The sequence below is a fragment of the Rhinichthys klamathensis genome, unplaced genomic scaffold (assembly GCF_029890125.1).
Source record: "Rhinichthys klamathensis goyatoka isolate OS25496 unplaced genomic scaffold, OSU_Roscu_1.1 h1tg000068l_1, whole genome shotgun sequence".
Taxonomy (NCBI): domain Eukaryota; kingdom Metazoa; phylum Chordata; class Actinopteri; order Cypriniformes; family Leuciscidae; genus Rhinichthys; species Rhinichthys klamathensis.
Window position 1 is genome coordinate 2,717,507 of NW_026606611.1, and position 24,414 is coordinate 2,741,920.

Consider the following 24,414-nt stretch of genomic DNA (forward strand, 5'->3'; position numbering starts at 1 on the left):
AGGCTGTCCCAGATGAAAGATGACCAATCATGGCGATTTCAGTCCTGGCTTCTAAACGATGGTCCTAAGTCGTACATTAGAGAGGTTCAAAGACGGCTGTTGTCACGGTCTTGCAACCAATAATGTAACCAACCATCTCACAGTGTTACTGCTACTGATTAGCCAATAAAATAAAACATGAAATGGCATATTGATCAACGCGACATGGCACTAAAATATAAAACCACTTACCTCAAGCTCCATTTGCAAAATTGGCATGCCAAGTTGGCCTCTTTTCCCAAGCCATGACCGCGTCCATATTCTCCTCTTTCACTTCCTCCTTTTTTTTCTCAGCGCATTGCAACTCATTTCACCAATTGCCACGCTGACGACGTTTTATTCTTCTATATTAACTTGTGCCGTAGCCTACAATTCAATAGTTGTCATCATCTTACAGTCTACATACATGTTGTACCCAAGTTTATTAGATACATGTCATACAGCGTGATTTGTAATAATCACACAGTCTAGAAGGCATAATAGGATAAGTGTATAACCTAACCCTAATCCTATCCCCATCTGTTTATTGAAACAAAGCTTCAAAAACATAAAACTCAGAAATTGTCATGGTACAGACATCGCAAGCATGAACAAATTAACATATGAAGTATGACTGCATAACAACACACATTCAGTATTGAGTAACTTGACCTGCCCTGATGAAGTGTGAACTACACTGGTATGCAGCAGTCATTTACATGTTGAATTCTTAAAGCTGTCAACGACAGAATGGAAAATGTAAATTAAACACAATGTCCTAGCCAGGCACAACACAATAAAGCATCAAGCGATAGAATCTCTTAAAAATTTAATCGAAGTTGATATCCTAAGCAACCGCATGTTCCGCAACAGGACATTTTGTCGGTTGACTGGTTTCTTGATGCATTTCTTGCCACGTCTAGCCCAGAGTGAAATCTCACTGGTATGTAGATGGTAAAAATATAAACCCATTTCACACTTTTAAGAGCTCTTTAAAAATCAGGCACAGACAAAACATCTACTGTGATATAATGAAGTATTTCAAGTGTATATATTGGTTATAGAAAGCTTTAGATTTGTCAGAATACACAGCAACTTTTGAATGACTGTCAAAGCTGTGGTGTATTGGTAAATTATGGGATAGTACTAACAACATCAGCTATCACGTCACACCTGGTTATGACATTGTAAAGAAAACTTCATTATGCCTGTTTTTGATTAAAAACACCTAGACTTACAGTATTGCTGGACTCCACAGGATCCCATCAAATATATTGTTCTCTATAAAAAATTTAATAAAGGATTTCATTTCTGAAACAAGATGTTTGTTCTTGCAGGGCTTAACCTGGTAGAGAACTATCCATATGAAGCAGTGCAGAAAGGCTATGACTTTGTCCGTCTGGCCTCCATCACCGCAGGTAAGATCAATTTAATACAATATGCCAATCTACTGCACAACCTGGCTTTTAAAATAACGCTTTAGTAATGCAAAACTTATATAACAAAGATATACTAAAATATGAAAATGCTCTTTAATGAAAAAGAATGTGTGTTTGTGAAAAAGAATGTCAAAGAAACTATGTTTGTAAAACCTTGACGTACATGTGAAGGGAGAAAAACGTATTGCAGTGCATGTAATCGTAGCCAATGCTTGAATATTTCAAACATTTCATTTCAATGTATGTGTCTACACTAACACACAGGGACCCTACAATAATCTTCACTTCAAATGTCATGGTTCCCAGAACATCTTAGTAGCATGTGTAGCAGTGTAAATGTGTCTCCGTGTGGGCGAGTCTCAGTCGTTGTGAAAACTTGCTCTGAAACTTGTTTTCACTGTCATCTCCTTTAGTTATACCCTTGTTGTTGCTCAGCTGTCCTGTGAAAATTAGTCATAGAGTCTCAGTTTGTTTGTTGAAGCTTTGTGTCTGGACTGGATCGTTCATCTCTGTAAGAATCAACAAAGCTTTTATCTGAATTATGTGGACAGACATTCTTGGCTCTTCTGTGATTATTAATCGCAATGAAATACTGTATGTTAAAATGCTAAAATGATTTCTTGGAAAGACGTTTTCACTGCATTCCTTTTAATTTGTTTCATCTCCTTTCACTTCAAAAGGCATTTCCTTTGGTCGTAATGAGTTGTGCCTCAGAGTAGTCTGCTTATTTGAGTTGTTCGAACCTCTTACATTACCCCTGCATTTCCTCCCCATCGGACAGCAGGACAAATACGCATAATTATAAAAAGTAATCTTAGTATTATAAGACAAGTCATAATGACAATATGAGAATACTGCGAATGCTTCATATTCTAATCTTCATTCTCATAATTTCGAACATTTTATTCTCAAAACAGAATTCTCGCAATGTTTTTACAGTCAGTTCTATTCTCAAAATATTACGGTAACACTTTATTTTGATGGTTCATTTTGAACATTCTGTTGACTATAAGTAACTTTGCAACTACATGTCAACTAACTCTCAGTAGAGTATTAGTAGACTGTCCGCTTAATATCTGCTAACTCTTTATCGTGATGCTCCTCCAACAGACATTCTACTGACTATAAGTAACAGTATTCAACTTATTCTAACCCTAACCTACGGTGGCCGAGACCGCTCAACGCGCTGCATCTGAAGCAAACACATGCAAATAGAATAAAACGCGTGCAAATAGAAAAAAATGCATGCAAATAGAAAAAAACACATGCAAATAGAAAAACACGCGTGCAAATAGAAAAAAACCCCTGCAAATTAAAAAAAAAACATCTTCATCAGTTTCACAACACACGTGTCCTCCAAATACAGAAAACGCGCTGCAAATAACACAGACCACAACGGAAATGTTTCCAGGGGAACCAAATAAGTGACGAACCCGGCTGGGACGTGCTTATTGCTCATGAGCTTCCCCATACTCCCTTCGAAGGGCAGATTGCAGAGCCCTTAAAGTGGGACTGTGGAGTGAGCAGGGCTCTAGTGTGCCATTATAGCCACGTGGAACACACTTGATGAAGGAGCGACGAAAGACAACGTAATTTCCTCATTATTTTCACCTGGGATGTTCCCATGACAACGCAGCACGGTGTCCATCACCTGGTCTTACGACAGAAATATAATGCTGTTCACATAACGGATGCAAATACATTTTTATTTTTAGTTTACAAAAAAGCTTTTAAAATATGCATTATATATCTGTGTGTCTCAACTTTAAAATTTTGGACCCTACATTACCTAACATTTCTTACGAAACTTTTCTTTTATGAAAATGTAATAACATGAAACAATTTGTACAGTGTAACTGATGTAGATATAAATATCTTTCCTTCATGTTTTTCTTCTTTATCTTTTTTATTTATTTATTTTAGTTTTCAGCTCATTGTTCTTTTCTCATTTGTATTCTGATGACATTGAACATATTGTTAATACATTTTGTACATTGTATACAAGTTGTATGTCATAAAAAAATGTAATCTCTGTATGTTTTGCACAAATAAATAAATAAAGTATAATTTTAAGCTGTAAGCACCAGCACGCATAGATTTATGGATATCTATGCCAGAACGTCCCAGCCGGGTTCGTCACTTATTTGGTTCCCCTGGAAACATTTCCGTTGTTATTTGCAGCGCGTTTCTGTATTTGGTGGTGTTGTGAGTATTTGGAGCACACGTGTGTTGTGAAACTGATGAAGATGTTTTCTTAATTTGCGGGTGTTTTTTTTATTTGCACGCGGTTTTTTTTCTATTTGCATGCGTTTTATTTTATTTGCATGTGTTTTTTTTTCTATTTGCATGTGTTTTCTTCAGTTGCAGCGCGTTGAGCTCTCTCGGCCACCGTACTAACCCTACCAGTCTACTAATACTCGACTAACACTCTAATGAGAGTTAGTAGACATGTAGGTGCAACGTTATTTAGGGTCAACAGAATGTGTTAAAGGGACCATCAAAATAAAGTGAAACCATTATTACTTTTTTTTTTTTTTTTTACTTTTAACACACCACTAAAATACAGTTGCAGTTTTACAGCCTAGGCAGTGTTGCTGAAACTAAATAAAAATAAGTAAAAACTAAATAGAAATATAGAAAACAAAAAGACCCTAAATCAAAACACTGATTTAATGAGCCTAATGTAACATCAAGAGCCTAATGTAACATCTTTTAAATCTCAAAAGAACCTTATAGCAATAGAAGACTGATCCAGCCAAAATTGGTCTTGGTAAGAAGAACAAGGTGCTGCAAAGAACCATTGAAGTCTGATGTTTTGATGTATCCGACTCAAATCCATTTAGTTGTTTGTAGGCTGAACAGCAAAAAGCCTCACAGAGATTGGCTGTCAGCCCACATTCTTCAACTCTCATCTAAATACAAAGTTTCTCACAGTTTTGACGCTTTCCCCATTTGCTCCTCTCCATTTTTAGTCCCACAAAACCTTGTGCATTGAAAACGGCCGCTCATCTCCACTCACTCTGTGCCGCTGTATGGCGATACTTATGCTGTCCCTTATGAGTCAAAATGTCAGGATGGACATGCAGTTTCACATAATCTTTTCATCCTCTTATCATATGTCTATACTGAACATTATTTAGCCAAACCTTTGACCTGTGCTATAATATTTGAGACCCGATGAGTTGGGACTAATCTCCAAGACCATATTTTCATGATCTTCGTCTTATCATGAACTCGGGAGCATTTGGACTTTGAGTGCTTTCACACTAGAACTTTCGATGAACAGTTTTCCAAACTTCCGAGTCCGCTTCAGAAAGGTGGTCTGTGGTGTTATATTTTTTGTTGATTTGTGTACTTACATTATCCCAAATATGTATAAGAATGTTTAAATCCAGAGAAATAAGCAGTTTTTACCAGGACACGGGCCGTGTCTGTGCGTCGCCTATCAATGACATCATTCCTGCGTTACCCTCGATTTCCGGTTATATTTTGAAGAAACCATGGAAACACCAAAGACACTTTAATATATTATGTGTTTTATTAGACAGGTGAGCAACTATTTGGATATATTCATTGACAGAAAACTAATCATTGTTATACAGCTTAACACAGTTAGTCTTTTTGTTTAAATCTCTTTTTCTTGATTTACCGCGAGTACAAAGGCGTCATCAAGCTACTTCTTTGTTTTGAATAAACGACCTCTAGTGGCGAAAAATTACATAGTGTGCCTTTAGTGACGTATGATTATGTAAAACTGTGTGTTTGTGGGTGTTCTCACTCACATTCCTGACAAGTGTGACTGACGTGCAAGCAGAGAGAATCGTATTTCTGCTTGCCTCCAGGAGAAATAGACTCCTGCATACTTTAGAACATTTGTAGTACATTTGCACCACATTAGATGCAAGAGCTATTCTGTACAGATTCTTTTGGACCAAAACCAAAGTATAAAAGTGAGGCAAGCAACTCTTAGCCTTCTCCTGCTTTGTCATTACATAGTAACAGGGGGTAAACAGCTACCACTTTAATGACAGAAATGGACAGCGGTTTGGACCCAAATATACCGTGTAAACACAATCTAATGGTAGCAGGGAGTGGGAGGAGCAATCAAACTCAGACCAAGTAATTGAAACAAGTGTGAAAGCACCCTTAGTCTTGTTTCAGATTTGAGACTGATTCCATAACTACACTGTCTGAATCATTCAGACCCTCTTCAGGTCTCTGTCTTGCCTTGGACTCAACGTTCTTCTTCTTAACTCTGACTCAACCTACTCAGGTCTCGGCCCGGACTCTGGTCCCGACTACAACCAGGGCCAGAGGGGAGAAAGGTGGTGACGATTCGGCATTCTGATTTCCGCAACATAACTGGAACGTGATTTCAACCAAGGGGGACCCATAATCCCCCCACCAGAACCCAATTTCGATTAAGGACATGCCTGCAGCGGGCCCTAACTATAACACTGCCTTTGACTTCAAACTTTTGAACCTTTGATGGCGTAAAGTCATGTCCACATTGCAGCATATTCTGGCCAATAACCACCCATTTAGACAGGTAGAGACGCTCTGACTGACACGTAAAACAACCAACCCAAGTTCATTTCGTTTTACTTGGTGCTTAGGAGCAAGTCTATCTGAAATGAATCATAGCACAGTCATAAAAAATGTGGCAAAAATAATTTATTCTCCTCGACTGGCAGTACAGAAAACCAATTTTGTCATCAGAATTTTGGTTGATACAATGAGGCTGAGACTAACTGGATTTTATCTACACTGTGTGACCAAACAGACCTGATGTTATCACTTCAGTCAGTCCTAAAGATTGAATTTGAGAAACATTTGAATTCTCCACAGATTCTGAGGTCGGTATGACAACAGTGAACCGCTGCCTGGATGCGGCCAAAGCTTGCAACATCGACGATGTGTGCCAGAAACTGCGCACGGAGTATGTGTCAACATGCATCAAGCCATCCACCAAGTCGGGTTTGTGTAACCAATCAAGGTGCAACAAGGCCTTGCGGCGGTTCTTCGACCGCGTGCCTCCGGAGTACACCCACGAGCTGCTGTTCTGCCCTTGCAGTGACATGGCCTGTTCGGAGAGACGGCGACAGACCATTGTGCCCAGCTGCTCCTATGAGGGAGAAGATAAACCCAGCTGCCTCTCCCAGATGAGGATCTGTAAGGCCGACTATGTTTGCAGGTCAGTTTCGGAGGCCTCTCCTCTCTTTGGGCTTGGACAGGGGCAGCAGGATTAAAAAACTCACATTCTTTTCTCAGGGCAAAGGAAGCCTTGGCTTTTCTATAGGCGTCTAGAGAAAAGAGAGTACTCACATATTACTGCCGATAAGAAAAGAGCTTTTCTTCACATTCCTCGTAATCCATATCTGTATAAATGGCCATTGGACAGACAAATTAAAGCTATGAGAATGTTTTAGAAGTAAGGCTGCAAAACCGTGCCAGATAAAACCCCATCATTTTGCATTAAGTAATGAGCAGTGCAAGTTAGAGGAAGTCAGATTCAATCCCTTCATCAATACTTTATTGGCATATTAATGACATATTATTCTGGATCCTCAAATAGCAGCAGTGTTACAGGCATTGCTTTTCAGTATATCACTGTAAATAATAGAAATAAAACCATCTGTTGATGATTCATTGGTATTAAAGAGAGGATCTAAACAGTTCAGCTTTGAAAAATAATATTTGGTTGTAAGGTAGCATTTTTTCTCTTCCAATAACAGATTAACTGACTCAGATGCCTTAGTGAATAATGTCAAGAAATGCTGCACGCAATGATTATGATGATGACTATATTTATCAAAGTCGTGGTCATGATGTTGGCATTTAAATCAACTGGTTGGTCACAGGTCACTGGCAGTGTCATGGAAATAAAAGTGGACACTTGCTGTAAATTGTGAATTATGAAAAATCAAAATATCAAGTCTAAAAGTGGGGGAAAATGCTGCCCATAATGTTTTTACTTTGTACGTGAAAAGAATTTGTTTCTGTTTTGGGATGGCATTTGATGTCCAGTTTAATTTAAAATGTATTGTGAAGTGAATCCAGTGTAGAAGCAGATTGAGACCATGTTGGTGATCGTCTTCATGAGTATGTCAGTATGGCTGACACACTTATTAGGATGTTTCTGTCTACTTGGCTGCTGCCCATACAAATAACAGTTGTGCCTGCTCTTCAGGTCTCGTTTGGCCCAGTTTCAGTATGACTGCCAGCCAGAAGAGCAGTCTGCCAGCGGCTGCAAGCAGGCAAACTATGCAGCATGTCTTATTGCCTACACTGGACTGATAGGTAAGCATTCTATAATTGTTCTGCAAGTCAGTATGGCAAAGGATGTTCATGTGATTGTGGCCGTTTCTTTTTCATGTCCATTAAAAGAGAGCAAGGCTTGTGTAATTAATTTAGAGTGTAATATGTTATTCCCTTGCTCAAAGATACACAGGGACACCTGTGTGTCTGTGATGAGAGACTATAAAACTACCCAGGCACTTTCAAAGTCATGGAGAGATTGATTTCACCTCCCAATAAAACAGATTGAAAGCAATATTTTTTTATGAGGCTTTTTGTTACATAAACCCTTTTTGTTTGTTAAGTTCTGCTTACGCTCATTTGATATATATATTGAGCAAACAGAATCCCCTATAAATAAATCGCTTTTTTAAACAAAAACTTTTTATTCGACAAACATACTTTTGACAGGAAATTTGATTTTGAAATATAAAATAAATATTATTATAATACATATTATTTTATATGTATACTGTATATTTATATTTTCCTATATATAAATATACAGTATATATATATATATACACTGATGATATAATACATCTCCTAACAAGGCTACATATTAAAGGACAACTCCGGCGCAAAATGAACCTCGGGTGTAATAACACATTGGTACAGACTAAATCGTTCCCTGAGATTTGTTTTCATGATAATCGAATATAAAGAGTTTTATCTCTAAAAACAGTTAAGCTTATAACGCTAGTATATTGGGCATCGAGTAAGCAAAAAGAGATCGCTAGTTAATACCATTAACAAGGCTCAAATTAGCCCCACACTAACACGGCAGCATAATGAGTGTCCTTACATGCAAACCGAAGCATTGAGAACTTTGTAAGTGTATAGACAGTTTAATAAGAAGATACTTTACACAGACAGTACAGTTAGCGCATACAGACAGCAGCCATCTTGGAAAGCAGCCTCGATCAATCGAACCACGAAGGTGAGCGAACAGTACGTGTAGATATTGAAGATAAGATAAATTATATTTATTTTTTTATTTTCTCTGTTGCGTTCAGTGCTTCTCTTATGCGCTCAGTGCTTTCTTCCGGAAACAACGGACCATATGAGATTCCAAGTCACAGTTCAGCTCACGTATCACCGTGTTCGTGGTTTGACTGATCGAGGCTGTTTTCCAAGATGGCTGCTGTCTGTATGCGCTAACTGTACTGTCTGTGTAAAGTATCTTCTTATTAAACTGTCTATACACTTACAAAGTTCTCAATGCTTCGGTTTGCATGTAAGGACACTCATTATGCTGCCGTGTTAGTGTGGGGCTAATTTGAGCCTTGTTAATGGTATTAACTAGCGATCTCTTTTTGCTTACTCGATGCCCAATATACTAGCGTTATAAGCTTAACTGTTTTTAGAGATAAAACTCTTTACATTCGATTATCATGAAAACAAATCTCAGGGAACGATTTAGTCTGTACCAATGTGTTATTACACCCGAGGTTCATTTTGCACCGGAGTTGTCCTTTAAGGTCTGGTAAATTAAAGGGATAGTTCACCCAAAAATGAAAAATAGCCGATGATTTACTCACCCTGAAGCCATCCTAGGTGTATATGACATTTTTTCTTTCAGACGAATACAATCAGAGTTATATTAAAAAATATCCTGGCTCTTCCAAGTATTAGAATGGGAGTCAATGGATATATTTTTTCCATCAAAGCTTATCCAACCGTGATACAATCGCTCGAAACGGCTCTGCGGGGGTTAATAAACGCCTTCTGAAGTGAAGCGATGCGTTTGTGTAAGAAAAAATATCCATATTTAAAACTTTATCGACTAAAATAACTAGCTTCCAGCAGACAGCCACACGCAAGTCGACTTAAGCCAAAAGAGTAACCCTTGAACTTGACTCACAACGTAATAATGAACGCGGTTGCCCAGCCCTGTTTGAACCGCGAGAGGCGTCAAAGCTTACGCTACTCCTACGTCATACATCGTCAAGTGTTACTCTTTATTCACCTATGATGGCTTCAGGGTGAGTAAATCATGGGCTAATTTTCATTTTTGGGTGAACTATCCCTTTAAGATGGCAAGCAAACGTCTCGGTTACGTATGTAACCCTAGTTCCCTGATAGGGAACGAGACGCTGCGTCAAACGCTGCGGGAACGCCCCTGCGTTGTGCGTCATGAAGCACGTATGGAATCAGCCCAATGGAGAGATGAAACGTCATAGGCGGGTGACGTCATCGACCAGGAAACTATAAAGCACCCCAAAAACACAAGCGCATTAGCTTCTGATAGGCTTGAAGGAAGCGCTAACGGGAGTGCCGGGAGTATGGCGGAGCGACGCAGCGTCTCGTTCCCTATCAGGGAACTAGGGTTACATACGTAACCGAGACGTTCCCTTTCAAGGGAACTTCGAGCTGCGTCAAACGCTGCGGGAACGCGAATACCCACGTCGCCATAGGACCAAATGACCGTCATGTGAGACTAGCGCACAGAGGACGAGAGCACCTGTGCCCCAGGGGTAGAGCTTAAGTCTAGGTCATAGAACTTAATAAAAGTATGCGGTGAAGACCATCCAGCCGCATCACAAACATCACTCAGGGAAACCCCCGACAAAAGAGCTTTAGAAGCAGCCATACTCCTGGTAGAGTGAGCTCGGACAACCAAAGGTGAAGGCTGGCCAGCCGACTCATAAGCAAGTGAGATAGCCTCGACCACCCACTTGCTCATTCTCTGTTTAGACGCAGGACACCCTTTCCTGGGTGGCCCGAAACATACAAAAAGTTGTTCTGATTTCCTCCACAGGGCAGCTCTGTGGACATAAGCGTCTAATGCCCTAACAGGGCAGAGTGAATTAAGTTTCTCCTGGTCCGATGACATAAATGGAGGAGGACAGAAAGCCTGCAGAACCGTAGGTCTAACGATATTAGTAGGGACCTTAGGAACGTAACCTGGTCTAGGATGCAGAAAAGCTTTAACCATGCCAGGTGCAAATTCCAGGCACGAGGGTGAAACCGACAGAGCCTGCAAATCTCCGATTCTTTTTAGTGAAGAGATAGCAAGTAAAAAGATAGTCTTAAAAGTGAGAAACTTCTCGGGAACTTCTTCGATAGGTTCAAAAGGAGCTAGGGAAAGACCTTCTAATACAATGGCCAGATCCCAAGTCGGCACCCTCGTACGAACTGCTGGCCTCAGCCTCAAAGTGCCACGGAGGAAACGAGTTATAAGCGGGTGTCTCCCAAGAGAAACTCCACTGAAAGGGACGTGGTAAGCAGCTAGTGCCGCCACATACACCTTTAGTGTGGAGGGGAATAACCCTGTGGAGAAGCGCTCCTGCAGGAATTCCAGCACTGCACCCACTGGGCAGTTAACTGGGTCCTGCAGGTGTTCTCCACACCAAGAAGTGAAAAGTTTCCACTTCAAGGCATAAAGCTTCCTCGTGGATGGAGCTCTGGAGTTAAGAATGGTCTCAACAACCTCGGTTGAGAGACCGGAGTCTATGAGCTGGGCCCCCTCAGAGGCCAAGCCCACAGTTTCCACAATTCTGGGCGGGGGTGAAGTATCGTGCCGCCCGCCTGGGAGAGTAGATCCCTCCTGACCGGGAGCTCCAAAGGAGAACCGTCCAGGAGAGAAATCAGGTCCGCAAACCATACTCGGGCCGGCCAGAACGGGGCTACTAGTAGTAGACTGACCCCGTCCCGGCGGACCCTCTCCAGAACTCCTGGTAACAGAGCAATCGGGGGAAAGGCGTACAGACGTGACCTCGGCCACGGCTGCACCATAGCATCCAACCCCAGGGGGGCTGGATGAGTGATGGAGAACCACCGATGACAATGCGTGGTCTCCTTGGAAGCGAATAGGTCCACCTCGGCGCGACCGAAACTCAACCAAAGGAGCTCCACCACCTCGGGGTGGAGTCTCCATTCCCCTGGCCTCGGCCCCTGCCTCGACAGGGAGTCTGCTACCACATTCAAATACCCAGGAAGATACATTGCTCTCAGAGATAGTAGCTTCCCTTGGGACCACAGGAGGATCTGACGGGCCAACTTGTAAAGCCGGCGAGACCGCAGGCCCCCCTGATGATTTATATAAGAGACCACCGACGTGTTGTCTGATTGAACTAACACATGATGGCCTCTCAGGTCTGTTAGGAAGTATTTCAGAGCCTGAAACACAGCCAACATCTCTAGACAATTTATGTGCCACGATAGATGATGATTCTGCCACAGACCTTGGGCTGGGCGACCACTCATGACCGCCCCCCACCCTGTGAGGGAAGCATCCGTCGTTAGCGTTATGCGACGACAAAGAGCCCCCAGCACAGGACCTTTGGATAGGAACCAAGTTTCTCTCCACATGACCAGAGCACGAAGGCAGCGCCGCGTGACTTTGAACGTGCGGAGCGGATTTCCCCTCGGGGAGAATCCCTTGGTCCTGAGCCACCACTGTAGCGGTCTCATGTACAACAGGCCGCAAGGTATAACGTTGGACGCTGCTGCCATCAGACCCAACAGTCTCTGAAACTGCTTCACAGTGAGTAGCTGGCCTAGCTTCACTTGTTTCACAGCTGAGAGAATCGAAGCGATGCGGGTCGGAGAGAGTCGCGCCCGCATCGAGACCGAATCCCAAACGACACCCAGAAAAGTGGTCTTCTGGGAAGGAGATAATACACTTTTCTTTGCGTTCAGCCTCAACCCCAACTTTCTGATATGAGCGAGGACGACATCTCGATGCCGAACCGCCATCTGCTCCGTCTGAGCTAAAATCAACCAATCGTCGATGTAATTGAGAATACGAATGCCCTGAAGCCTCAGAGGCACTAGTGCTGCATCCATGCATTTCGTGAAAGTGCGGGGAGATAAAGCTAGGCCAAACGGAAGAACTCTGTACTGGTACGCCTCGCCCCCGAAGGCGAACCTCAGGAACTTCCTGTGTTGTGGAAGGATGGAAACGTGGAAGTACGCGTCCTTCAGATCTATCGTGACAAACCAGTCCTCGGATCTGATTTGAGACACGATCTGCTTGATAGTGAGCATCTTGAATTTTAGCTTCCCTACTGAGCGATTCAATATGCGCAGGTCTAAAATTGGACGCAACCCCCCATCCTTCTTTGGAACGATGAAATATCGGCTGTAATAACCTGACTCCAAACTGGGAGGAGGAACCCGTTCTATAGCCTCCTTTTGAAGGAGTGTTTTCACCTCTTGTTCCAATACCAGAGCCTGCTCGGGGCCCACCACTGTGTGCAGAACCCCTCTGAATTTTGGTGGACGACACCTGAACTGGATAGCATAACCCTTTTCTACTGTCTGCAGGACCCAATGAGATATTTTTGGAAGGCTTTTCCACTCTGCCAGAAATTCTACTAAGGGTACCAGTCTCTCGAGACTGGCCTCTGGTGTAACTTGAGCAGCAAACGCAGCGCCCTGTAACGGCGCACCGGCAGGGAACAACTGGTTTGACCGCTCTGAGACCCTCCTCAGAGGGAGCGAGCGTCCCTCGGGAAAGCGCTCGCTGGGATCGTCTGTGCCCCGGCATAAAGGCGGGGTTGGCAGAACGAGCCCCTGAGGGCACCGAGGAGGAATGGGCACCGTAAAAAGAGGTGAACACCTTTCCGCCTCGGTGGGGACCACCCTCAGTATCCTGAACGCCTTGGCGTCAGGACTTCTTCTTAGCCGAAGCCTTCTTAGCCAATATAACTGTCCTCAGATCAGTTCTATTGCTAGAAGGCTTCGGCTGAGAGTGTCGCGGCTGAGCCCACTGTCCAGCAGGGGGAGCACGAGACGCGACACTCTGCCTCTGCTGCGCTCTATGTGATGAGCTCATAGACGGCCGGGGCTGCTCCCGCCCAGCAGCCCCAGGGACGTGAACTTTTAGGGGAAGAAACTTTTTAAAAGCTGCAGTTTGTTTCTTTTCTTCCTGGAATTTATCGATAACTGAATTTACAGCATCACCAAACAAACCCAGGGGAGAGAGAGGAGCATCTAAAAGAAAAGCTTTTTCTTTCTCTTTAATATTGGTTTGATTTAACCACAAATGTCTTTCTGCGGCCACCAGAGCTGCCATAGAACGACCCACTAGCTTGGCCGATTCTCTGGTGGCACGCAGGGATAAATCAGCAGCCTGACGCAGTTTGCGAACTACGTCAGTACTGACCTCCTCACTCTCACTCACGTCCCTTAGCAGATCAGCCTGGTATGCCTGCAAGATTGACATAGTATGCAGGCATGACGCAGCCTGACCTGCTGCCGAATATGCTTTACCCACCAAAGCCGAGGTGTTTCTTAAAGGCTTGGTGGGTAATGCCGGTGCCTTAAAAGATGATGCTGCTTCGGGGGAGAGATGGCTCGCAAGCGTCTCTTCCACACGAGGCAAAGCACCATAACCATGAGCCTTGGCTCCCATTATATTTGCATATGTTGAAGTCTGGGGACTAAACACTCTATATGACACCGGTTTTCTCCATGATTTCGACACCTCGGTGTGGAGATCATGGAAAAACGGCAGGCACCGGCGTGGAGGCTGCACACGTGACGGCAAAAATCTCTCATCCAACTTTGATTTAGAAACAGACTCCTGTCTAGTCACTGGCCATTCAATATTGAGTTTTTCAACAGCTCTTGTTAAAACCTCCATAAGCTCATCACTTTCGGGAGTGTGGGGTGGCGAATCCTCCACATCTCCCTCAACACTGACAACATCCAGCTCCTCAGAACTGGATAGCTGCAGCATTGGTGCCTCAGCCCGAGCGGAAGAAACCGCAGCGCGTGCTTCCGAACCCGGGACTGAGGCACTGGATCTCACAGGTGAAGGGAGAGATAAGGCAGAGCCCGTCTCAAACCCCGCTGTGAGATCCATCTGCGATCCCCACGATAAGCGCCGCCGCTCTGCCTCGGCAGAAGCGGGACCCGAACCGCGGGGAGCGCGCACCGAACCGCTCTCCTCAAAGAGCGCTCGGCGGGAGCGGAGCGTCCTTAACGGCAGACGCTCGCAATGCTCACAGTCTGCCCCCTCGAGAGCAGACTGGGCATGCTGAACTCCCAAACAAACAACACAAAGATCATGTGTATCCCCGCTCGTTAAATAACGCGAGCGGGGAGGAACACACTTCCTAAACTGTTGTTCGTCCGCCATATCTCTCAATATAAGGATAAATTGTTTGTGTGGTGCAGGGTATGTAAAGACAGACAATATCACACAGGGACAGATTCACATGTAGCGCGACTGAAAGCACAGAAGCTAATGCGCTTGTGTTTTTGGGGTGCTTTATAGTTTCCTGGTCGATGACGTCACCCGCCTATGACGTTTCATCTCTCCATTGGGCTGATTCCATACGTGCTTCATGACGCACAACGCAGGGGCGTTCCCGCAGCGTTTGACGCAGCTCGAAGTTCCCTTGAAAGGGAACAATCACTTCTTGTAATCAACCTGTTGAATGCAGGAGAAATGGGCAGGAATAAAAATCTGAATTTTTTGGTCCCCATGAGGAAAGCAGCCAATAAATCATACTAAATTGTTCTTTCTTTCTTTTTTTTGAAAATGTAAAAATGCGAAGGTTTTTAGGATTAGGGGATAAAATATACAGTTTGTACAGTATAACAATCATTATGTTTATGGAAATTGATATACAGTGTATATATGTTCTTTTGTGTACTGATCATGTAATGGAAATCACAAAAGTCACCATGCTCACACAGGCCTTTTGGTATTGCAGGCAGCTCAATCACCCCAAACTATGTGGACAACTCCACATCCAACGTGTCTCCCTGGTGCTCGTGTTCAGCCAGCGGGAATCTGAGAGATCAGTGCAAAGACTTCCTGAACTATTTCACAGACAACGTCTGTCTAAGTGAGTCAATGCAGCTCCTATAAATCATCTGTGTCAGCCGTCATATCTGAGTCATGATGAACATCTGATATGTGATAGGATGTTGCATGTGTAGTCTGGCATGAGAACTCTATGGTTATTGTTAGTCAGCATAGTAATGTCAGGGCAGAATTACAGGCTCTGTTTTAAACCCTTTGGTGCAACAGATTTATCACAGTCAAAAGTTTCTGAACTTTAAATTCAGAAATTAATTTTAAACACTACATGCATTGAAATAATGTGCAAATTTCCAAATGAAGGCCACGGCTGTTGACAATGAGGGAAAATGCATTTAAAATTACTTTTAGATGCCCATAAACTTTTTCATTCTTTAAAGTAGAAGTTTATATTAAAGCTGAATGTCCTTCACAGCAGCACAGAACAGTATCAAATCTCCTTGCTATTCACTACACCATTAGTTATACGTTCTCTGTTATACTGGATCACATCAAACTAGTGTTCAGCCCCACTGCACAGAAAACCAAATTGCCAGCCTGCCTCTCTCACACGACAGAACATTTCAGAAATCCCCTAATCGGTCTCTCATCGCTTGTATCCTGATTCTCCATTTTAGCAGAACCGGGGACATTTTTTTTAAAACATTTGAAGAGTGACAATTTTTCAGATTTTCTGTCTATGGTTTGTGTTGGAATTTATTAAGTAACAGGGTTTATCCATAGGACTATTATAAGAATTGTTAAGATTAATTATAACAATTCTAGGTGATAAAAGGGTTTGCCTTCACCTCACCCTTAACACCAAAGTAATGTTCTTGAAATCTATGCTAACAGAATAAATGGGCTTTTTCCAAATACAAAATTACCCATAAATGGGCAAAATGACACTTCTTGTAATCAACCTGTTGAATGCAGGAGAAATGGGCAGGAATAATAATCTGAATTTTTGGTCCCCATGGGATCAAAATGTTGTGCACTTGTTTACCAAAGGTGTCAGTGAAGAGCTTGGGAAATGAGACATGGGATGTGTTAAGAAAATAAAGGGAAATAAAAGTATATATTGTTTGTGGTCGGTAAGAATATATATATATATTTGTTATAGAACATTAAAATATTTGAATGAGAACATTTTAATGATTCTCTTATGCTCACCAAGGCTGTATTTATTTGATCGAAAATATATAAAAAACAGTAATATTGTAAATTAATAGAACAATTTAAGTAACTGTTTTCTATTTAAATATATTTTAAAATAGCTGAATTTTCAGCATCATTACGCCAGTCTTCAGTGTCACATGATCCTTCAGAAATCATTCTCATATGATGATTTGATGCTCTAAAGAAACATTTCTTATTACTATCAATGTTGAAAACAGTTGTGCTGCTAGTATTTTTTAATTTAAAAAGAACAGCATTTATTGTGCAACATTATAAAAAAAATGTCACTGTCACTTTTGACCAATTTAATGTGTCTTTGCAGAATAAAAGTATTAATTTCTTTAAAAAAAAAAAAAAAATCTTACTGACCCCAAACATTTGCAATTCAACTAGTGAAATGTGTGAGAGTTTGTTTTCTAAAAACGCACAGTGCCTATATAGAAGAAACCCCCATAAATATGCAATATTTAGATCATCTGTTGCAGTTTGGCATCTGATGTTGAGCAGGCTAGGGACGTTTAAAAATGTGAAGAGCTATCTAAAGTGCAAAGCTCTCTGTGATGTATGCCAGAAGCCGCAAGCATTAATGAATCTCTGATTGATATTCAGCCCCCTGTCACACTTCTCCAGTCCCGTTCCTGCGGTTCTGAAGGCCCTTATGTATTATATATAGCAATTCATCAAAACAGTCAATTTTGCCGCAATATTCTGCTCAGTCCTGTTCAAACAGAGATCTCTTACATGAAGCAACTCCTCAGACAGCCAAATGGCAGCTCTCGGAGTGAGCGGATGAGAGTGATGTTTGGTCAAGCCACTCATCTGTGAGTTAATGAGAGGATGTGGAGAGGCAGGTGCAGCCGTGTGGCCTGAGCAGAATACAGAGCGCCCGAAAGCGCCAAGCTCTTCTCAGTCCGGAATTCAAATAGGCGTCTGATAACCGAAGCAGTTGCGGATGGAAATGGTGTCTGTTTCACTCAGAGCTGGGGATGTCTTGTCTGTTACATGAATAGGGAACGCTCTCCTGACGTTTGGGAATGGAATGGACTTCACGCCCACTCCCCCCCAACTGCTGCGGTTAAGTCCTGTGACGGACAGAGGGCCACGGCGGACGACTCCTGCGTTTGTCACCATGGAGACCGAACAGAACGTTCTGAGCCCAGCTAAACCCACACAGGTGAGGGTTGGAGATGGAGAGCAGTTTGGTTTTTGAGCTTATAACTACCTTGATTGTTGTGTGGCACCAAAAGAAACTGACTTCACACAATAAAGAGGTATTTCATCTGTGATGCTGAGAGATTGCAAAATTGGGCAGATTTCTCTAGACTAGAGCTTTATGCCCTTATAAAATGGCAAATGGGGATTCTCTTGCAGCAGCGGTCGGGAACCTTTTTTGACCAAAGAGCCATTTGTTCATTTTCGGTTGATGCATTTTTACCAAAAGAGCCTTAGCAATATTATTAAAAAACAGGATTTTCCCCCCAATAACTTTATTAGACCCATAGTCAACTAAAAACAAACAAGTATGCAGCAAACAATAAATCATAATTTGCTAAATGTAATTAATTGTGCAGGGCTTTCACTGTGGGGTTGACTTACCAATTGAGGAGCATCAATCCTCTTCAGAGTTTGTGCGTGTTAGTGAGTGAAGAACAACGCACAGTGTTTGCTGTGTTTACATTAATACTCACTAAGGTGGATATTTTGACATACTTGTGTGTGTATTTGACCGCTTAAGGCTGGGACACACTAAGCTGACAGTCGGCCGTCAGGCAACGTTGGGCCGTTTTTGAGTATCGGTTGGCTTAGTTTTTTTGGGGGTTTATTCCACACCGTTGGCTCTAGTCGGACGCCATAGGGTTTTTTTGGGCCAATTTAACATTTTGAATCGCCGTCGGTAAGAGATAACTCTGATTGGCTGTTCAGCTTAGCAAACGAGAATAAAAGAGAAAGTGATGAAAGCGAGCAAATGAGTCTAGACGTTACATACAGAAGGCTGTTATAAGTTTACTTCATCTTACCTGAGCATTCGAATGCACAAATATTTTCATAATAACATGGGCTGACTGGAATGAAGAAAATGATCAGCCTGATTGATATTCAAAATGGTAAGCAAGCTCTGCTTTGTTTGCGGTTTGTATTTCTGCTGTCCTAGTTTCGGTTTCTCGTTTTGAATGACGAAAACAGACTATTGATACCTGCTGGTATAGACAGATATTTACTTACACGCAGGTGCTAGTTGATAGTCGCCTTTGGTCCTTTTGGTATGTTCAAGCGCAGCTTTTTGGCCGAGACGCAGCTTTTGGTGTGTTCAAGCACAGCTTTTTGGCCGAGACGCAGCTGACGAGAGATGACAACACAGTTGGCATTTATTGTAGCTAATTCTTTGACGTCGGCTTGGTTTGTCCCGGGCTTAAGGTGTGCAACCGAAGACAAAATCCCTATTCAAACAGGACTAGTTTTCTAAACAAGTTACAATTCTTATCACTCGACGTGTTTTCATGTACCGATTCGGATGGGACTTACATCTCCGTGTTTATTACAGAATTGGGAGTTTGAGTTTTCTGTACATGGCCGTTACAGAAGGTCATGTGCTGCATCAAGTAGGCCTATATGTCTTTTAATCTATCATTTGTTGATATGATTTTAATTTGTAAAAAAAAAAAAAAAAAAAGTTTATAGCAGTGGCTGTTTATAATAAATAAGTTAGCAGAGAAGAGTCTTACTCTTATCTGACACTGATATTAAAATGGGCAATTTCCGCGAATAAGCTCTATTTATTAATTGTTATTGTAAAATGGAATTTTTTCTTTGGATACCATCCATATTGAAATGAAAAGAAAGCATGCTGAAAAAAAACACGAATTTCTCTAACGACCCCCTGGAAAACTAGTCCCGTCCGAATTATATATTAATATCGGAAAGCTGCATGGATTATCATACGGACATAAAATACGACACATTTAAAGGGCATAAAATGTCTCTGCCGCAAAAGCTAAAGTCCCCTTTGAAATGTTTCGAAATGTCTCTTGGCACAGCAAAGCACCAGTTTCAATAAAATGATATGTTTAGTTCAGTCACTTTTGTTATTTACATTTAAATGTTCGCTGCTGTTCTAAAAATCTTTATTTTCGCCATTACCACAAAGCTGTTATATGTCAGTCTGTGTTCCCCTGTCATTTCTTGTTTTAGCAGTTCCCCATTATCTCTATTAGTCTTCCCAGGTGTCCCCGATTAACCACGCCCCCTTGTCATCTTGTTTAGCTTGTTTGCCCTTGTATTTAAGCCCTGTGTTTCAGTCCAGTCCTTGTGAGTTCTACCAGAAAGACTCGGGAGAAAAAATACATTTATTGATAGCCCAGCAAGCAATAAAGTTCTTTGGCGTAGGTCCTGTCCATAGCTCGCAATCCGAGGGTCCGGACTCTGCATTTCCCGCCTGAAGACGAAGGCAGGGGCGCAGCCGACCCCCTGTGAGGTATAGGAAGGGACCATCCTGGTGGTGGTGGGGAGGATGGAGGGGAAGGGACCATCCTGATGGTGGTGGTGGTGGGGAGGATGGAGGTGAATGAAAGCGTCAGCATCTGCAAACTCAAACATGTGTAAGTACTGGTCTTTTATACCGCAAGTATTAGACACGATTGGATAGATGAGAAGGTAATAAGTGACGTAGCAAATGAGTCTTCCTGGCAGAACTTAACGCTAAAGCTTCCATTTCTTGATGTTGTAGCATTGATGCTGGTTGTTCTGTTCCTGAGTCATGTTCCCTGTCTTGAGTCCTTGTCAAGTTTGGAGTTTGTTTAATAAAGTGTGCTGCAAGTGGATCCTGCTTCTTCCTTGTCTCGACCACATCGTGACAGAAGAACTCACCAAACGATGGATCCAGCAGTTGTCCACAACCAGGTACTAAGAAGATTTCTAGCCTCTATGTTTCAGGATGGCCAGCTGATTGAGAGGTATGTGAGGGACTTTTTGAACTGCTGCCATCTGGGATCGCTTAATGACATTGAGCTCATGGACCTGTTCTGGAGCGGGCTGGATGCGGATATCGCGCAACTGATGCCGGACGATTATACCGGTTGGACCCTAGAGGGATATATTGACCTGGCCCTTTACTTGGGGGGTTCGGCATCTACGGTGGGCTTGGCTGATGAAGCACCCTGCCAGTTCACAGTACCCCTGGAGTCTGTCCACGTCCTGCCTGTCCAGCCAGAGCCTGTCCAGCCAGAGCCCTCACCGCTGATTCCATCCCACCGAGCCTTCACCGCTGGTTCCGTCCAGCTCAGCCGAGCCTTCACCGCTGGTTCCGTCCAGCTCAGCCGAGCCTTCACCGCTGGTTCCGTCCAGCCTCGCCGAGCCTGCGCTTCACGTCAGCCACACCGAGCTTGCGCTTCACGTCAGCCACGCCGAGCCTGCGCTTCACGTCAGCCACGCCGAGCTTGAGCTTCAAGTCAGCCCTACTGAGCCTTCTCCGCTGGTTCCGTCCAGTCCCGAGCCTTCTCCGCTGGTCCCGTCCAGTCCCAAGCCTTCTCCGCTGGTCCCGTCCAGCTCTGAGCCGTCCCGGTCCCTGAGCACGTTCCTGAGCCGGTGTCTGTTCCTGTTCCCGAGCCGGCGCCTGCTCCAGCTCCAGCCTATGACCCCGTAGCTACCCCCAAGAAAATGTTATGTCAGTCTGTGTTCCCCTGTCATTTCTTGTTTTAGCAGTTCCCCATTATCTCTATTAGTCTTCCCAGGTGCCCCCGATTAACCACGTCCCCTTGTCATCTTGTTTAGCATCTTGCCCTTGTATTTAAGCCCTGTGTTTCAGTCCAGTCCTTGTGAGTTCTTGATGTTGTAGCGTTGATGCTGGTTGTTCTGTTCCTGAGTCCTGTTCCCTGTCTGAGTCCTTGTCAAGTTTGGAGTTTGTTTAATAAAGTGTGCTGCAAGTGGATCCTGCTTCTTCCTTGACTCAACCACATCGTGACAAAAGCTATGTAGCCCCTTGAATCTGAGTGCAGGAGCTCAAGCTTACCATATAAATGTATGCGATTTGCCTTTGATTTCTGTCATGACACTTCTGAACAGCACTGAACACACACTTTGGCTGGTACAACTTGAATTATATTATTATTCTAAACTGTTCATTAACTTCAGTACAACAGAGGAATAGTGATGGCTGCTTTTTCTGCAGAAAGCTGATCTCTAGTGATGTCTAATTTTTTTATAGTTCATTTGTTGGTAAAGGTTGAGAGATCTGGCAAGCCACATGATTTTTTTGTCAAAGAGCCATAGGTTCCCGACCCATGTCTTACAGTAAAACCAGGGCTGCATGATTGAAATAAAACCAAGATTGTGATTTGGCTTAGTGCCATTACCAAACTTGCAATGACTATGTATTTAATGAAGTATTTGCACAGCGTGTTTCAGAGTGAAGCAGTGCACTGTGTTCATTTACACGCAAGCAGCTCATGATACAGTGGTTTCAGTGTCTTAGAGCAGATCAGTTCACAGTAAATGCTTCTCTCTGAATCCGCTCTGTGTTTGGGTCGCGTATAATGTGCATTTGAAAATATAACATGCGGCAACCATCTTCCCAAACTTTTAATGAGAAGCACTTAAAAAAGAAAAGGCTGTTGTCTTCTTGGGGCTATTCCATGGGGGAAATATTGCCCCTTAATGGAAAAGTTAATTTCTGACCCTGGTGTGAATATAACCAAAGTTGCATGAAGCCATTCATATTTTTGTTGGGTAATACAAATAGATTGCAACTCCCATTATAAACTAGACTGATAATGCGTTCTCTTCTTGTTCTTCAGGACTCTGCAAAGGTGAGACTTTGGTCTGACTCCACTGCGTCCTTCGACACACACCAGAACTCTGCTCGAGCGTTTGCTGCGGCGTCGCTACCTGTCTGGATTTGTATGTTTCTTAGCATCTTGCTCAGCTGTGATGAGTAAACAGACTAAAGACTTTTGGGACATGTATTCTGACGGACCCATGAGTTTGAACAGTCTGGAACATATTCAGCTACAGAGCTGAAGAAACCGGCCAAACTGGCCTCATTTCTCTAACACTGAAGTCATCGTGTTTTCTCTGTTTCCGTGGAACCGCCAGTAAAACCAAAAGAATATGAATTTGCAAGGCACTTTTGTAGAAATGAATGTGGTTAGTCAAACACAAAGGCCAGTGGAAAATGTACCTGTACATATGTACATAGTGTCACACAGAGTCAATATGAAACTGTGCTGTTCATTGAGAGTTTCAGTGTAAAATCATATTTTTATGGGGGAGGGGGTGGGGGTGTGAGCGAATTCAAAAGACTAGATTCAACAAGTTTCTACAGCCCAAATTACCTTCTAGCACTCCAAAATCAATTCCTGATGAAATGTGGAGCGGAGAGAAATGAAGCTTTTTCTTCCGTCTTTTTTAGTTGCTCATGCATCAGTTCAACCATTTGGAGATCCCCTTGAGGAACACAGGGATTTAATATCATTCTGTTCAACTTGACTGAAGAGAAGACATAGGCTATTTCTAATCAATAATGGAATGGTAATGCCTTTAGGTGGAAGTAAACAATACTTTTCTCAAAGTTCATAGCACAAAATCAAATGCAGAATTTGCTATTTGGACATAAGCTACTTCAACTAAACAATCTTCAGATATTGACTCGAGACTCAACATTGTTCTGGCGTTGAGATCACAATTGATCTCCTTTATGTATAATATGGTATGTTTATAAGGAATCCCGGTGGTTATGATCGGGCTGATGATGTGGGAATGGGGTAGGAGAGGTGTTTGAGGGGTCCCGCTCCAGCCCCAGCCCCTGGTAAGAAAGCCCTTGATATTTCTAAAGGCTGGGAATCTCATTATGGAACATTCTTTGGTTCATCATATGGCACTAATAAAATATGCTGGTTCATTTAAAGCCTGTTGTTGTTCCTTTGTGACTCAGAAACCTTGAACAAACTGGCACAAAAATGTGGAAAAGTTATTCAGGTGAAACTCCACACGATGTGTCTTTGTCAAAAACATGCTTGGGGCCAAATGTGTGGAGAAACGGTTATTCATAGCGAGAAGAGAAGCTACAGAGATTCCTTGTCCGACAGAGAGATAGTTTATGGCCAGGTAAATCAAGTGAACTGTGGCAGGGGGATTATTTGGATCTCAAGAAGGGAAGAACATTTTGTCAAAACTTGAGCGTGCAAAATCCATTAATTCCACAAAGGTATTATTTGGGGGAACTCTATTAATTTTAAGTACCATAAAAAAGTAAGTTAAAATTATTTGACTACCTACTTCTAATGTAAAATGTGACTGGGGTGTATAAAAAAAATACAAAATAGTTAATAGATAAAAATAAAATATACTTAATTTGATTAAATATATTTTATTTAATTAAATATGTGTTTTACATTTATTCTTAAACAATAAATAATAGATGAAATGAAATAACAATAAAATAAGTGTAATTAGCTCATTGGTTTTGGTGATATACGGGAATGATAAGCAGAGTGATGGTGTTCTGAACCAAATTCTGAGTGAAATAACTCAGACACTCAGTCAGCTGCTTTCATTATGGTCTGTTACCCAATTGCGCAGGATATCAAGATCCTCAGACCCACATGGAAAAATGCTGCAGCCCGTCCTGGCCCTGTGCCCAGTTATAATGGAGCTTTTCCATTCCTATCTTTTTTAACACATTTTATTGATTACATCCCAGACACAGATATGGATTTCTTAAATAAAAAG

At 42.5% G+C, this 24,414-nt stretch overlaps 1 protein-coding gene across 1 annotated transcript in view; it reads left to right on the top strand.

The window, feature by feature from the left end:
* The window catches only part of gfra4b (GDNF family receptor alpha 4b), a 96,574-nt gene extending 73,223 nt beyond the window's left edge, over window positions 1-23,351 (top strand). Inside the window, exons 3-8 of the mRNA XM_056250286.1 lie at window positions 1,356-1,436; window positions 6,306-6,651; window positions 7,648-7,757; window positions 15,425-15,559; window positions 17,703-17,866; window positions 22,482-23,351. Of these exons, the coding sequence (XP_056106261.1) occupies window positions 1,356-1,436; window positions 6,306-6,651; window positions 7,648-7,757; window positions 15,425-15,559; window positions 17,703-17,866; window positions 22,482-22,622 (977 nt within the window). The 3' untranslated portion in view covers window positions 22,623-23,351. The remainder of the gene's footprint in view (window positions 1-1,355; window positions 1,437-6,305; window positions 6,652-7,647; window positions 7,758-15,424; window positions 15,560-17,702; window positions 17,867-22,481) is intronic.
* Window positions 23,352-24,414: the final 1,063 nt, after the last annotated feature.